The sequence below is a fragment of the Lampetra planeri genome, unplaced genomic scaffold, assembly GCF_965212315.1.
Source record: "Lampetra planeri unplaced genomic scaffold, kcLamPlan1.2.h2 scaffold_2210, whole genome shotgun sequence".
Lineage (NCBI taxonomy): Eukaryota > Metazoa > Chordata > Hyperoartia > Petromyzontiformes > Petromyzontidae > Lampetra > Lampetra planeri.
In genome coordinates, this window is record NW_027614980.1 from 117 (window position 1) to 15,664 (window position 15,548).

Sequence of the window (15,548 nt, forward strand, 5' to 3'; positions counted from 1 at the left end):
GTTTATTGGTACACCTTGATAACGCTGAGGCCGTATAATACAACAATGCTGCAGTTAATGTTCTCCTGTTGGGGATAATGTTTCTTTTGAATTTGTTTTCATCATTTTGAAGTCTGTAACTTGTAGTGATAATATGCCCTGTGATGGAAAATGTGTGGTATAAATCAATTTCCTTTCATGGACAAAATCTCCGGAGGTGGAATGTTTAGGTGTGGTCTTCCTGTTGGTGTTTATTTGACAGGCTGCCTCCAGTCAGCCTGCACACACTGCTGATATTACGAAATGCATTTCTGCAGGTCTGGAGGATTAGCGACGTACCTCAGGTGAGGGGAAGCTGCTGGGCATGGTGCTTCCAAGGGGCTTGGAGACGAGGGCGTCACCCAGGATGGAGATCAGGTGGTGGGCCATGAGCTTCTGTTGCTCCACGCTGCAGTGGTTCTCCAGGGAAAGGATCACTGGGTAGTCGGATGTCTGGAAACCGAGGCCAACAGAGATTACTTCTATGAACGTACCACGCTGAAATGCAGAGTCTCACGTACTTTGAATGCATAATCTTTAATGGCTTTGATGACGTCTCTGAAGAGAACTTTGGAGGTGAGTGTGTAGCCGTGGTAAATGACAGGTTCTCCGTTGGCTCCGTCCCAACAGTCCAGCTCCACACAACGACAACTCTTCATCAGAGCCCTACGAGAAAGGGAAACCCCTCATGACGTCCATGAACCATGCACCACTAATCTCAGGTCAATCCAGCCTTGTTCACCCCCCCCCACACCTTCCTACTGATCTTCGCTCCCTTTGTCTTCTGTCACTCCCCCTGTGTGTGTGTGTGTGTGTGTGTCTCCTTTGCTTGTTCCCGCCTGCTGACCATCATTCCGACCCAAAATCTATCAAATAGACTTTTACGTATTTCCGCTTGTGCTTTTTCCATCTGCTTTCCTGTCTTCCTGACCTTTTTTTTTCTCCATTCCAGATTCCAACTATCGGCTTCCTCTTGTTTGTGGAGCTATTCTGGGTTTGGATTCAGAACCTGCCTGTCTGCTCTTCACCCATCTGGAGATTATCTCTGAACCAATACCAAGACTGACGATTCGGCTGATGATGCCAAAGAGTGAGATATATTTGTTTGAGCTCCACTTTTATTGCAGGTAAACACAAAATCTACCCAGGAATTGTACCATTAAGTCCCTGCTGTTACCTTATGTAGGCCTCTGTGCTGCTGGGCCCTTTCAGCTGGTCTTCCATTAGGTACGTGTTGTGTGAGGAGGAGATGTAGTAATGGTTGAGGGGCTGGGTCATGTCCTGGTACACGTGCTTGTGAGCCGGGTTGAGGATGGAGCCGTCCTCATGGTTCAGGTACATCAGGAAACCGTCTTTGGTCATGTGTTTCTTCTGTTTGGCTGAGGGAACAGAGAGATGAGGTGATCATCGTCTGTTTCTTTCAGTGTGTGTGTGTGTGTGTATAGTCATCCTGAGGGTGAACCTGCCTGTCTCATCCAGCTCGTATTTTTCAATCAGCCTCAGAGCATCTTGCATGGACGCCTGCTCTCTCTGCTCGTTCAGCAGGAAGTTCAGCAGGTCTCTAGCGCTCATCTGACCTTCTGCTCCGGTGTACTTCTCGTAGATGACATCGATCTCCTCCCGCTGGGTCAGCAGGTCGTAGAAGTGCTTGATCTCGGAGCCTTCCAGCGAGCCTGAATTGGACTGGTCACATTTCTGTGCAGCATCAAAATGATGAGACGCGAGAAATGACAGGTCCAATCTTTACATTTCACAACTCAAGCCACTAGAGGGCAAGAGAGTTCATGAGCCAGCACCTTCATGAAGCCAGAGAGGCTAATTTACTGTACACAATAGTACTAAATAAATGAACTGTCTAAGAGAGCACACCTTGAAAATGTCTTCTGCGTAAGTGTCGTCCACCTCAACGTTGATCTGCCGCAGGAAATGCTTCAGTTCCTTCAGCGTCATTTTGTTGTCCTCGTTCTTGTCTGCTTTCCGCATGCAGTTGATGATCCAGCTGATGTAGATGTAAGAACTCTCTATGTCTAATCGGCTTAATACAAAGCATTTGTCAGCACACTTCACAAATGGATTCGTCGTCAAGGATACTGCTCGCTTTTCTGCTGACGGCTGAGGTTGCGCATGTTGCTGATGATCTTCTCCAGACCTTTCACCCACTGCTTTGCCTCCTCTTCGTTGTCTGCCATCAGGTCCAGAGCCTTCTTACGGCCCCTAAAGATGATGGAGAAACACCGCTCTTCCTCGCTGGCATCGGTGTGTTTGTGAAGCCCCTCGGACTGACGACCTTTACGCACGGCGTCGATGTCATCGATGGAGACTGTCGGTGACAGACAGAGGTGTGTTAGACCGTACCGCATGCACTGAGATACGAGTATCTCAGCCTCTCATCATTAACGCTCTTCTGTGTGGTGGGCAGAGACACACAGCGTACTTCCTTCCTTGCGTCTGCTGCTAGCTCTGATGGACAACGCCAACAGTGTGCCAGGGCTTTATCAACAGGAAAGCGTTTGCTTCTGTGTCAAAGCTCATCTCTCTGTGGCCTTCAAAGCTTGCAGCAGAATGCCATTTCAAACTCCTTCGACGGCCAGTGGAAAATTAAAAGCTTCCACAGCACATCCAAAGTTTAGAACTGGGTGGGTTTGTTTAACAAAACGTTTTCACTTTAAGAGCCCTTTGAGACCAGCACTGAGACGCTCTCTGAGACATTTTCTTGCTGTCTGCCGAGCGCTCGAGTTCTTTGGCAAACCCAACACATTCCACTGAGATTCCACTAGCATGAAAGGGTTTGTTGAAATCTGCCCTTATTTGATCTTCTTTGCGCCACACACAGGCAACGCTAACACAACGTTGGTTTGTTCTGACAAATACCTACGCAAATCATCACGCACTGCATGTACATTTCAGCCATACACGGGGGGCCGACTCTATTGTCGGACAGCTTTAGGAGCGGAAGAGCACACACGATCCATGCATGAAGTAATGACACTAAAAAACTACAACCACCCTTGTAACAAAACACAAAGGCCGGATGTTGTATCTCTGTGGCTCCACGAACAAAGCCTCTGCATGAGTCTAATGATAATTTAGCTAATTTAGTTAGTACTTTTATCAAGTTAGTTCTTAAATTATTGCACTATTTATATTACACTTAGTACTAGTTTAATTTATGCACTTTTTTGCACCGTGTGTTGAGAGGTCCGTCATTTCATCTATGCCGTATATCACACATATACAGTATATTTGACAATGAAGTTGACTTTGACTTTGATTATTGTTCTTGGAGGGATCTGCCTCTCTCAGTAAATATAAAGGTCAGACTGGCGGAAAAGTAAAACTGAGCCGCGGGTGGGTGGTGTGGTGAAACACGCCCCGGGATGGGTGGTGTGTGCTCAGCTGACTGCTGGATGAACAAAATACCACGGAGCCGCTCAGCAGAAGGGGAGTGTTTGTTCAGACTATGCAAACACGTTATCCCCAGCCCAACACGCCGCTGTGAGGGGGTCCGGGCCTGCGAACCTGGACCTGTTTCAGAAACTCCCACCTGGAGAGATGAAGCACACAATGCCAGTGTCACGTCATCCGTGTCAGGCTGGCATTGCTTGAATACCAGATGAAACCGATAAAAGAGGTTAATGGGCCGGCTCAACAAAGTACATGTTTGGAAAAGCCTTTTCTCCACAGACAGATGATATTCACAAGTAAAGAGGATCATTTCCGCTGGTGTGGAGGGATCCTTTGCCATGTCAGCGTGGCGTGTGCCGGTCCACACATGACCTCGGTTAAAAAGGTTAAACTCTATCTCACTCTATCTCTTTATCTATCAGTTACTGTGAGAGTGATGCTGTTTAACAAACACAACTTCAAATACATTTTCAGGACAGGAAAATAGTGGGAGAGATAATTGAGCGTGCTGCCATCCCTTCACCTGGCCTAAAAATAGATGTGGCTGTGCACACAGCTAACTGCTAACACCTCTAACAACACCTGTACGGAAACTGGGACTGAGCGTCCCTGTCAGTCAGTATGAAAGATTTATTGGTACCACAGACATGCAGCAGGACTGCCCTTACACATAGTTTTTCAATAGCACCCACAAGTAGAATTCTGCTTTGAGGAACTTGGGAATCTTGTTTCTCTCTTGCTCTGATTAACCATTTTAATATCTACATGGGTGAAAATAGAAAATAGAAATACAAATAGAAAAGAAATAGTTTGACCATCGTGTTCTTGTTAAGTGTTATGTGTTTTACAGCAGCTTTTACAAAAGTAACAATACCATCATAAACATGGCCCTGGTTCTCCTTTTGCTTCGTTGGAAGAGGCAGTCTGGACCCTACGCTAGCGCCATTTTTTTTTTTGTTTGCTTGTGTTTGCTGGTCATAGTCAAAGTGTAGGAGACTGGTTCAAGATCAGCACGCCCACTCTAAACTGACCCGTGAACGTCTTTGGTGGAAACGTGGTATCTGTGGGAGTAATGAGATGAACTCAACCCACAGCCATAGCAGTGCTTTATATGACTTCCCACTAAGAAATATCTCTATATTATATACCTTAATAACTCATTGGACAGCGTGACAATGAATAAAGCCTAGTGGTAATTGGACAAAGTGCTACCGTCCCACTTTCTGACAATAAATCATTCAGCAAACATATCTGTAAACAAGCCAGCATGAACTATTTAAATCTCCCCATAGTTGTGCTTTTGTAAACAACAACCTGATTCACAAGACGTCATGACTTTATCTCGCCAGGGTGTGTATGTAGAGAAGGAAGTGTGTTTGTTCAAGGTTAACACTTCAGGTCAAAGGTTATCAGGCCCAGTAGCAGCAGCCGGAGTCAAGTCAGGCCTACAAGGGCTTGAGAGGACACTCACATCCTGACAGCGGAGAACTGAACCAGGAGGAAAATAATCTCCTTCGCATGGACAAACAAAGTCAGGATGCACACTAGTATTTTCCAGTCTGGCCACGCCACAAGTATCTATTTGGGTAGTTTCCATTCTCAATGACTAGTGGGGTTTGAGTGGTGAGCAAGATCTGAGCAGCAGGATTGGTAAAAAAAATGGTGAGAAAGCTTCACAGGAACTAGATAAGACGGAACTCACACGTCTGGTTTCTCTTGAATGCCTTGTGGGACTCGTGCCACACGGTCTTGCAGTCTTCTTGCAGCTTGTAGTAGCGATTCTTCTTCCATGAGCTGGAGCGGACCTTCAGCAGCACGCCGCCGATAAGCAGGAACTGCAGATCTGCGTCACCCTCCAAACCTGCAACAGTGTAGAACACAGTTAATGGAACCAGATTAAACCGGCACATATGCTGTTTTCTGGGTGAATACACTTCTTATGGAACATTGCACAACAGATGAGAAGTACTAGCAGCATGTCAGCCAGGTGAAGCGATGGTCTGATGAAGTCTCTCTGTGTGGCGTCTGTCCAATAACGGTGAAACTACAATGGGCTCCAGGACAATACCAGCAGATTTATTTGTTTTCCATCAGTTCCACTGAGACAAGGCGAGTGTTTCGCCGGTGTATGTCGGCCATCATATGTAACACACAGCCTATAAGTTGCGTCTCTTCAGGGAGCTCAGGGCATCTGGGGACAGCGTCTTTCTCTTCAACTCAGTTGGGACCGTGTCAGGACCGTGGGCAGAACCACAACATTACAGACATTTTTTCCTAGATGGTGCCAAAGACTCACAAAGGCTGCCTATGAGTCTGTGACCTCACTGCGGGCATGGAAAGATCCTCACCGCCGCCTCTGCTCGGTCAGACCCTCCGAGGACCCCACTCCCTCACTTCACAGCGGCAGTTTGCAGTTGTCTGATATGTTATCATGTTGACCGTGAAGAAGACGCACATGTTTTTAGTGCACAAATAATGTACGTGTCACTTCCCATACTACGAAAAATGAACCAACTTTCCTTCCTTTTCTTTATCTTAGTCAGCAGTTTAAGATGCAGAAGTTAGTCGAACGCACAGGAGAGTGGCAACGCCCTCAGAGGCAAGTCAAGGCTAGTAGACGGCGGGGAGAACATCTAGGATAACAGGGCCTTTGAGGTATTGATGAGGGTTCACACACTTTTCTAGTCAGAGAGATCCAATGAACCGATCGTTTCTGATCAGTTCGAAAAAAAAAAAAAGTCAGCTGGAGAGAGACCTTTACAGACACAGTATAATGTTACCCACATGAAACATTTACTACGTTCACATGTTGCACAATAGCAGCAGAACAGACACTGTGACTGGTCACAGATGCATTTGTTACAAAACATTCTTGATGTGCGCATGTGAATACCTGATATGAGACAGGTTTTTTTTTTTCCAGTGAACTTTGTCTTGTTACAGGGTGTGTGGGATGGAAATGGAAGTTAAGTCAGGTACTCTGATCTGATACGCGTTTGAATGCTGGTGTTTGTATACAGGTGTGTTACAGATGTATAATAAAAAATGAAGTCAATGACTCATTTAGTCACATGTGCAGCTAAGACATCACAACATCAGCTGTGTGTGTTGTCTGCTGTGTGAGCTCACTGGCTTTGAGTCCCATAAACCTTTTAATCGTGACAGTGTGCCGGACAGAATATGAGCCACAAGCTGAAGAAGACAGACCCCTGCAGCCATTCCTGTTGTCCCCTGTCGTTCAAATGACACTGTTGTCTCCACTGAGCAGTCACCCCAGCTGAAAGAAGGAATCCAGTGCTCCAGGCGGTGAATCAGACCACATAAAACCTCCTGAGCTCTCACATCACCTCACATTTTCACTCCCAGCAACTATACACAAGCAGCTTTGTTCTGCAAGAATACACATTTGCAGAGATTCCTGTTGCCACTGTCAAGATGCTACCACAGTTATGTAAACACTGAGGTGTGTGTGTGTGTGTGTGTGTGTGTGTGTGTGTGTGTGTGTGTGTGTGTGTGTGTGTGTGTATTCCACGCATACGGGGTCTTACCGAGCCGTTTTCCGTTTTCCTGCGCAACTTTTTCGCCTTTTCCTGGAAAACCAGCTCCTGCGATTTGGTCCTTTTCGGTTGTTTATGTAAACAAGACATCACGTCTTACGTCTTTTCCTTTCTTAGACATGAACAATGGATATGTGCAGTCGTTTAAATGTTTGCACAGTGTGGGAGCAGACATGCAGCTGGTCGGCCCCCTTCATGGGGCGGGTCCAAACACTAGTTTACTGTCCTAGCAGCTGGATGTCTGCTGACCAGACGGCTTCAGAAACTGCAGAGGGAGATATCTGATCTGGTAATTGGTCACATGTCCAGTTCTCAAAAACATGCTGGTATCATATAAAAACATTTGTTTCTTCCCTCCTCCATCTCACGCCCAATGAAAACTGACAGCTTTTCCTCTTTACAATTGACTTTATAGCTGTGAACAAAGTCTTCAGAAGAACAACACATTTTTAACTTAGGAGTCAGTGGTTCCTCTTAGATGTTTATGGCTTTACAGTATGGCTGAAGTAAGGTACTTGTTATTAAGGATGCAGTACACAATATTAGACTTAGGTGCCCTCCGCCAAACTCTGAAACCACTGAATTCCAAGCAACATTGGAGGAGGTAACGATTCATTTGGGGGAAATAGCGCCATCTCACGGTGAAAATGCAACTATGCTCAAAATGGCCCATTCGAATTTCGAGGGTTTGGGCATATGTAGACACACCTAATCCACACAAATATGTCATTCTTCTCTGTAAAACAAACTCTTTGTTTGTTATGAGAAATAACGCCTGTAGTTGTTTGAAAGTGAACTTAGAAACAGAAAGGTCACACCACACAAAACTGCCACAATCACAAATACCAGTATACGGCGGTTTGGGTGAATGAAGTGTTTCTCTGCCACCAAATAACAACTGACAAAGCAGTGATTTCTGCCCTCCCCAGCAACGGAGTGTGTGGTGTCATCTCCATTCTCTTTTAGTATAGGATTAGTTTAGTTTAGGATAGTTTTAATTCAACAGACATTAGCAACTCACCATGTCTCCCAGCAGTGCCATTTGCCTCCATTCTGTTCTCAAACCAAATAATTCACCATGTGTAAGGTTGAAGTCCACTTCTCCTCCCGAGAGTTAACTCATCTATATGATAACAATTATTACAATCATAAAACTTTTCAGCAGCTCCTAGAACTGGAAAGAATCCTGCTCGTCTCCCTCTGACTCGACCCACACAGTGCAGTTGGTGCAAGCCATGCAGGCTCTTATGCACGCTCAGTCCACACCCACCCACCGCAGCACCAGTCTGACAAGTACACAGCAGTGTGTGCTCCTGTGACTTTCATTCAGCTCTCTGGGGTGGAAAACTGCACCTTTTGATGGAATTCAAGCAGCGCTGTCGGAAAATAAACACTTGAATTACGTTGAGAGTGAACACTGATAAGATTATGGAGTTATTATGGAGTAATTATGCTTGAACAGATTAATAGATTACTGGAGGTCGAGGTGTGGTTTGTTGGGTTTGTTGTTGGGTGTTGCCCTAATCTTGTCCAGACCTGTCATTTATAATCTGAGGTGTGGTTTTACCTATTTTTACACTTGAAGTTGACAGGAAAGGCACCTTTTCTCATTTCATTTCCTGCCCGAGTGTCAGTACAGCACCAAAGTATGTATTAAAACAACAATTTAAAACTCAAAACAGTGGGCTGTGGTGCATCGGCTATCTTTTGAACACAGCCAGCAACAACAACAACAAAAAACCCCTTTGGGTCAGTATTTGACCCTTTTCCTTTCCTTTCTTTTCCTTTCATTTCTCCAAGCTCCAAACAGCTCCAGACTGTTTGTTCATCAGACACAGGCGCTCCTGTTCTTGAATCATGATTAGAATGTCCAAGACAGATCCTTCTTTGTGCCCCTTTATTATCAGCGTCAGCCAGCCAGTTCTGTCCGATGAACTCTCGTGCTGGAACAAGTCTTGTGAAAAAACAGCTTTGTCTGGCCAAAACCACGTGGAGCTACAGAGTGGGCTCCACAATTGTCTCTTTGAAATCTCCACATTGGCAGCACATGAACTGATCAGAGGGACATTTGGTATTATGTGCACAAGTTAATTGTCGTGATTTGTTATGTAAAGATGAGTTACTTCAAACATGGAACTTTTTACAGAATGCACACAAAGTGGTGCATGGCTCATTCTCCTTCATTTGTCACTGTGTTGTCATCATCTATGCTTCTGCGTTTTAACTGAAAATATGTCTGCATCAGTATGTGATGGTCATCCTTGAATTAGTCATTTAGTGAATGTGTTATTTAGAATTTTCAAACTAGTTTTACAGGCATTTTGTTTGTTTGTTTGTTTTTAAAACCCTAATGGCAAACAGGAAAGGCTTCCCATGTAATACTCCTGCAATAACATGCATTTTATATAAAAATAAAAACTTATTTTCTGTTTCCGTTTTTTTGGTACATTGGTATTTAAAACAGTAGTAATATTTCATTATATCTGTCTGTTCTTAGGGTATTGGATATTATAAGTGGGGGTTTTTTAGTGTATTTTATTTTTGTCATGTGATCTTCTTCCGGGTATGGAAGGCGCATGGGCGGCTGATGGTTGCTATGACAACCGTAGATGCCACACACTTAGCTGCTCAGGTGCTCAAAAGTTAGCGACTGACTTTATCGTCAACAAAAGCGTTTAGCTGCAGGTCTGCGTGTGAATATTGTATATTATATTACGTCAGTGATACTCGGTGTGCCTGTGGGGTTGTTTCAAAACGTCCCGCACCATGGAACCGGACATGTTGGAAGAGACGAGACAAACAACACGGTTGGATCCGTCGACGAGCCATCACAGACCAGCTTCAGGGAAATCCCAGGTGGGTCGCAGCACACACCTGGAAGTCCCCCCCCCCCCCCCCCCCACACACACACACACACACACCCCACCCCTGACGAGCGAGTAAAACATAAAAGATTTCTCCTCCGCAGGACATCTCTCATGTGTTAGCCGGCATTTTCAAGGATCTCTACACAAGAGACGCTGGGAAAGACGTTGTGTCCAACCTGACGAAGACAAGACCCGGAGGAGGAAGTTTCCAGGACCGATATGTTGAAGAGCTGCAGCAGGTAACACTGACAAGGCCACCTATTAAAAACGAAAAAGAAAGAATCATGTAAATAGATGAGGGTAATGCATTTGCATAGGGAGTTTACATTATATTATATTATATTATATTATATTATATTATATTATATTATATTATATTATATTATTATATTATATTATATTATATTATATTACATTACATTGAATTATATCGCCTCTGTCATATTTTAAATAAAAAAAATTAAAAAAAATATCTATATATATAGGTGTGTGTATTGTTGGTTAGTGTGAAATGTCATGTGAGTATGAGTTGTCATAGAGTATAAACACACACACGGAAATGAATTGACTTTTATGTTTGGGTTATGCAGAAACTTCAAAACACAGTCATGATTTGTTTGGAGGGGGGTCAGACAATATTACATTTTAAATTAAACTAAGTGTATCTGAATCACAAAAAAACACAAGACAAGATGTGGCAACCTACCTCATGTGCCCATAGATGAGAGCATTTCCACAGATGCCGTTGGTCCGTTGTTAGTGGTAAATGTTTCCCCCGATAAAAGTTGTCTTGGAGCAACTGAAACACTGCACTGTACAGCAATATGAAGATGTTTCTGACTGTGGAAACTGTTTTCAGGCCCATCGTGAGTACACCGAGTGTATAAAAGAAGCAGACATGTTGGAGGCTCATATAATTCAGGCCAGAGCTCAAGCTGCAGCCAAAGAAAGCGAAGCCCTGAAGAAGATGAAACGGGAGTTGGGAGATGAGGCCCTAGTTGTTGATTACGAGGGCCTCCTGACAGGTGAGGAACATCTGATGCTCTGTTGTGTTGTGATCATATTTTATCTTAGTGAATGCTCAACTGTAATCAGTCTTTTTACTGACTTACTGCAGAAAGCGTTGGCATGTTATAACCTGGTCATTTTGGTCCATTTTCAGTAAAATCACTGTTTTCCTGGTGTGTTGATGGAAATCTTCTCAAAAGGAAGGGCCTGATATCCCCTCAGGACTACCTGACCAGCCCGAAGACACAGATGAAAGCACCAAAAGCAGGTGTCTGACCGTCTTTGAGACCTCTCGTATGGTCACTGCCGGTTCTCATTCTTCTTCTCCATTCAGTCAAACAAAATCCTGCCAGACCCACCTTTGTGTCCACAATGCGAGCTACCAGGGCAGACGGTGGCGGTACTCTGCTCGTCCGCTGTCCAGAAAAGATTCACTCTGAAACGAAGGAGTCAGAGTGCATGACTCTGGACTCAACCTCATGTATCTCAAACGTGAAGGAAACACCCAGCAAGGTGAGGAGTCTAATTCAGTTCAGTTCAGTTCAGATCAGTAACGGCCCTGCGTGTCTTCTAAGTCAACCAAACCCAGATCAACCTGGAAGGAGAAGCCAGACGCAGACGAGTGGGCAGAAGGCTTAAAAAAACGACCCAATCTACGCAACACACAGAACTTTCTACACAATCCACGCTTCCTGCCTCCGAGCGCACGACGGGGTGGTTCATCCCTGATCCGCTCCAAAGTGTTGAAGACCGAGCAGGGGGAGAAAATGAACAAACAGGGGTACAAATAACACAGGGAATCAGCTTTGTTTTTGTGCGCATGAATTTGAATGTGTGTGGGTTTTTTTTTAAACATCAGCCTCGATGATGATGATGATCCTGTTCCAGTCTTCTTACCAAATCCTCCTGTCCTCCTCTTCTCTGAATACAGTGTGGGAGATGTTTATGAGGTATACCTGACACTACCATATGAAAATCGTATTTATTTGTCCACGGCCACTGATGATGAGCTGTCACACACTTTGTCTGACCCTTAGATTACACTGGAGTTGGAAAACATGACCTCCTCATGCCGCAACCTGCGAGTCATCCCTCCTACCACGCCTTACTTCTCCATCAGCCTGGGTGAGCGCCGTCTTCGGCTCTGGCTGGACTGTTGCGCTGCTGCTAACGAACAAATATGAAATTTGGACCAACTACTGCGGTTGTCTTTGCAGACCGATTCCCTGGCGATGGCAGTGTCGTGGCTCCGGGGATGAGCTGCAAATACGCAGTGCGTTTTGCGCCAGATTCCCTGGGAGACTATGAGGATTTCATCGTGGTGGAGACGCAGGCAGAGCACAAGCTTGTGGTGCCCATTGAGGCACATCGCCCCCCGCCTGTACTCACCCGTGAGTCTCCACTTACCTTGAAAATGCCTCATATGACCCTGTTCCAACATGTACTCTGAATAATTGCAGTGCCAAGTGTCCTGGACTGTGGTTATTGTCTGATTGGAGGAGTAAAATTTGTTGAGTTCCGATGCCAAAATGTTGGTCTCAGTTCTGGGACCTTCTGCTTTATCCCCAAGAACCAGTGGCCTCCCTCCAACCTAAGGGTAAACGTCTGTTTGCGAGGCATCTGCTTTTCACATGTTCGACAAAACGAAGTTGACGGGATCTGCTTTTCCCGTTTTTCTGTAGTCCGTGGGGAGAACGTACTTTTCGGAGCAGCCGCCCTTCGCTGTCAGCCCGTCTGTGTTTGGGCTGCAGCCAGGAGAGGCCACTGTGGTAGAGGTACAAAAAAAAGTCCTCCAGCCGTAGTTTCAACGTCGACTTCTGTGCAGCCGACTGTGTCTTGTGTGTGTTTGCAGGTGGTTTTCTTTCCCACCACGGCTGAGGAGATTAGTCAGGTTTTCACCGTTGTCTGTGACAACTGCCAGGTCAAAGACATCTCAGTCAGAGGTCAGTTCTGTTGGCTACTTTATCGAAACCGCCTCTATCATACCGCTGTACCACTTTGTGTTTGTGTCTCATAGGTGAGGGCCAGAGGATTGCTCTTGAGCTTGTGTCTGGGGAGGACACTCCCGTGGCGGGAGACGTGCTCAACCTCACTGCAGATCATTTTGTCCACGTCGGTCCATGCAACCCTGAGTCTGTGCAGCAGAAGGCGTTTGTCATCAGAAACAACGTGTAAGCGCTACGGGCCGATCTCTCTCTTCTCAGCCGACACATGAAGTTGCATCGTTTGTCAGACTGAAACACCACAACATCACATGTGTTCCATCTTTCTGTCTGTGTCTGCGGGTGAAGACACTTGGAGCTGCCTTTCACCTGGCAGATCATAAAGCCCAACCTGCACACTCCGCGCCCAGGGGAAACTCCAGAAGTGTCCCATGTCCACTTCCACCTGGCCAAAGATGACATTTTCCACATCAGTCCCCAATCAGGCGTTCTAGCCCCCTGCCAGGATCAGGAATTCTTGCTCACCTTCTGTCCAAGGAGGTACAACATACGAGAAGTCCCTCTTCAACTTGACTTAAGTACACCGGCGGACATCCTTCCTCTCATATGGATCATTAAATTGTCTTGATCTTCTATAGTTGCAGGATTATCACAGTGTCTGTCATCTCATCCTAAGAGACACCCCCCAGCTGCCACCTGAAGAGCCCTGTGACGAGGGGTAAAGACGTTGAAAAATAACATCACAGTACTCCGTCACTGCTCCCAGGAACTTCCTTGGCACAGTGTTTTTTCATAAAGTATTTCTTTGTGTCTCCTGGCCGGATGGGAAATGTAGCGTCCTTCAGCCTGTGCGCACTGGCTCCAAGGTGAGCGATGTCATCGGCATGGAGATAGAGGTCAAGGGGTCAACAGAGCCATACCAGGTCCTACTGGAGCCCTATGCAATATTAATCCCTGGGGAACTTTACATTTTTACAACCACCCGGAAGAGGTTTACGGTACTTATGTTGCTCAAGCCAGTTATATTGTGTCAAATCCATATGTGAATGGTACATTCATGAGTAATATGTGTTATTTCTTGTGGGTATCAGATGTGGAACTACAGCAAAACCTGCATCTCTTTTCACTGGGAGAGGATGATCGGCTGCCACATCATAGAAGTAGAGCCCTCTACTGGTAGAATTGGTGAGGTACACAGCACAACGCAGTATTCGGTGCAGCTAGAAGCTCACAGCAGAGATGATGTTCATAGAAAGAGGTTTTTACTTGGATTGACATATTGGTTCAGTGGCTAATTTGACAATTCTTTGATACGTTTGGGGCCAGAGGTGAACAAGTGTTTTGATTTTGAACTGATGGTGACTGGAGGGAAACCAGAGAGGGTTGTGACGCGTCTAGTCTGCCACATCGAGCATCACCACGGGCCCGTCACCTTGGCGTTGGAGGTTTCTTTCAAGGTGAGACTGACCACGTCTAAAATTCCATGACAAGCTTCTTTGAGCATAGAAGCTGAGCAGCACATTTCTTTTACCTAGGGGGCCATAGTGACCGTCAATGTGCCCAGTTTGGACTTTGGGCTGCTGAGGCTTGGCGAGCAGACTACAGCCACGCTGGTCCTCACCAACACCACCCATCTAGAGGCTTCCTGGACGCTGGAAGAGGTGCATAAGAGTCATCAGGACAGACAGGTAAGGAGGGCTGAGCACATGTTCACTCTAAATCGTCTCAGTCAGCTGCAAGTGGTTTCTGTTTGTCCTTAGATACGAGTGAAGCCAGCCAGTGGTGTGCTGCCCCCCCTGGCCAATTGCACTGTGGACGTCCTCTTCACGCCCCATTTCTGCCAGAAACTTGAAACTGAGCTGGAACTGACAGTGGAGAACGGAACAGGATGGTCGGGGTCCCATCAGCTATGTTCATCATCACCTTCTCTCGGAGTCAGGCGGAGGAGTACCGTTCTGTTGTCTTGTGTTTTACCAGTCACCTGTCGTTACGAGCTGACGTGCAGTCGCCTCAGGTGAGTCTGCTAAGCCCCAAGTTGGACCTCACTGAACTCTACTTTGGAATTCCTGCGGTGGGCTCTGTCACTCTGGTCAACCAAACCACACTGCCGTCCAACTTCTCCTGGATGGTGCGTTGGCGTGTGCGATCAGGAAGTGTTGGTAACAAATCGTCTCAGTGGGATCTGTTAAAGGTCTTCTCCCTCCAGGCTCAGCTCCAGGGCCAGCAGGCTGCGCTGTGCGCAGTCAGTTTTGAACCCTCATCTGGAACTCTGGGGCCCAATGCCAGCACAGAGGTCGGGGTTCACCTCACCTCTCACACAGAGGTAACCAGAACGTAACGTGTCTCCCAGGACAAGGATTCATTCAGGACGTGAGAGCGTGTTCAAGCCTCTCTGTCTGTTGCTCTCCTTCCTCCAGTTGGAGCTGAGTGATGTGTCTGCTCTCTGTGAGGTGGAAGGGATGAACTCTCCTCTTGTTCTTCACATTGGGGCCCCCAGAACAAAGACCCTGCGTGTATCCTACTCGCTGCCCGGTGTCTGGTATAGTAATCTTCATCTAACCAACCAGCAGCTAGCTTCGCTCAAACTATCCACCGAAGGAAACTGATATTGAAAAGATGTGTCTGATGTTGCAGTTGTCCCCCGGATGATCAGAGCTCCTCTGCGTTGGTGCTCAACTTTGGAGATGACGTCATTTTGAAGAGCCCTGTTGTCAAGCAGTTATTATTAACCAACGAAACGGCGATTCCTA

At 46.1% G+C, this 15,548-nt stretch overlaps 2 protein-coding genes across 2 annotated transcripts; one reads left to right on the top strand and one right to left on the bottom strand.

Annotated features, from left to right (window-relative positions):
* Positions 1-318: 318 nt before the first annotated feature.
* Positions 319-8,032, bottom strand: LOC144740490 (1-phosphatidylinositol 4,5-bisphosphate phosphodiesterase delta-1-like; the record flags this gene model as incomplete). Its single annotated transcript, XM_078623342.1, has 8 exons — positions 8,002-8,032; positions 5,126-5,284; positions 2,110-2,338; positions 1,888-2,017; positions 1,485-1,713; positions 1,196-1,397; positions 540-684; positions 319-471 (listed from the first exon to the last, which is right to left on the bottom strand). Coding segments are annotated over exons 1-8 (1,278 nt in total), but the record flags the coding sequence as incomplete, so codon positions are not given.
* Positions 8,033-9,746: 1,714 nt separating this feature from the next.
* Positions 9,747-15,337, top strand: DLEC1 (DLEC1 cilia and flagella associated protein; the record flags this gene model as incomplete). The annotated part of the gene is made up of 22 exons (XM_078623343.1): positions 9,747-9,836; positions 9,949-10,086; positions 10,707-10,872; positions 11,280-11,368; positions 11,524-11,636; positions 11,715-11,805; positions 11,893-11,980; positions 12,073-12,246; positions 12,316-12,452; positions 12,538-12,630; positions 12,708-12,798; positions 12,873-13,026; positions 13,147-13,354; positions 13,437-13,516; positions 13,634-13,796; positions 13,890-13,983; positions 14,125-14,255; positions 14,334-14,486; positions 14,559-14,689; positions 14,776-14,938; positions 15,011-15,121; positions 15,216-15,337. Coding segments are annotated over exons 1-22 (2,780 nt in total), but the record flags the coding sequence as incomplete, so codon positions are not given.
* Positions 15,338-15,548: the final 211 nt, after the last annotated feature.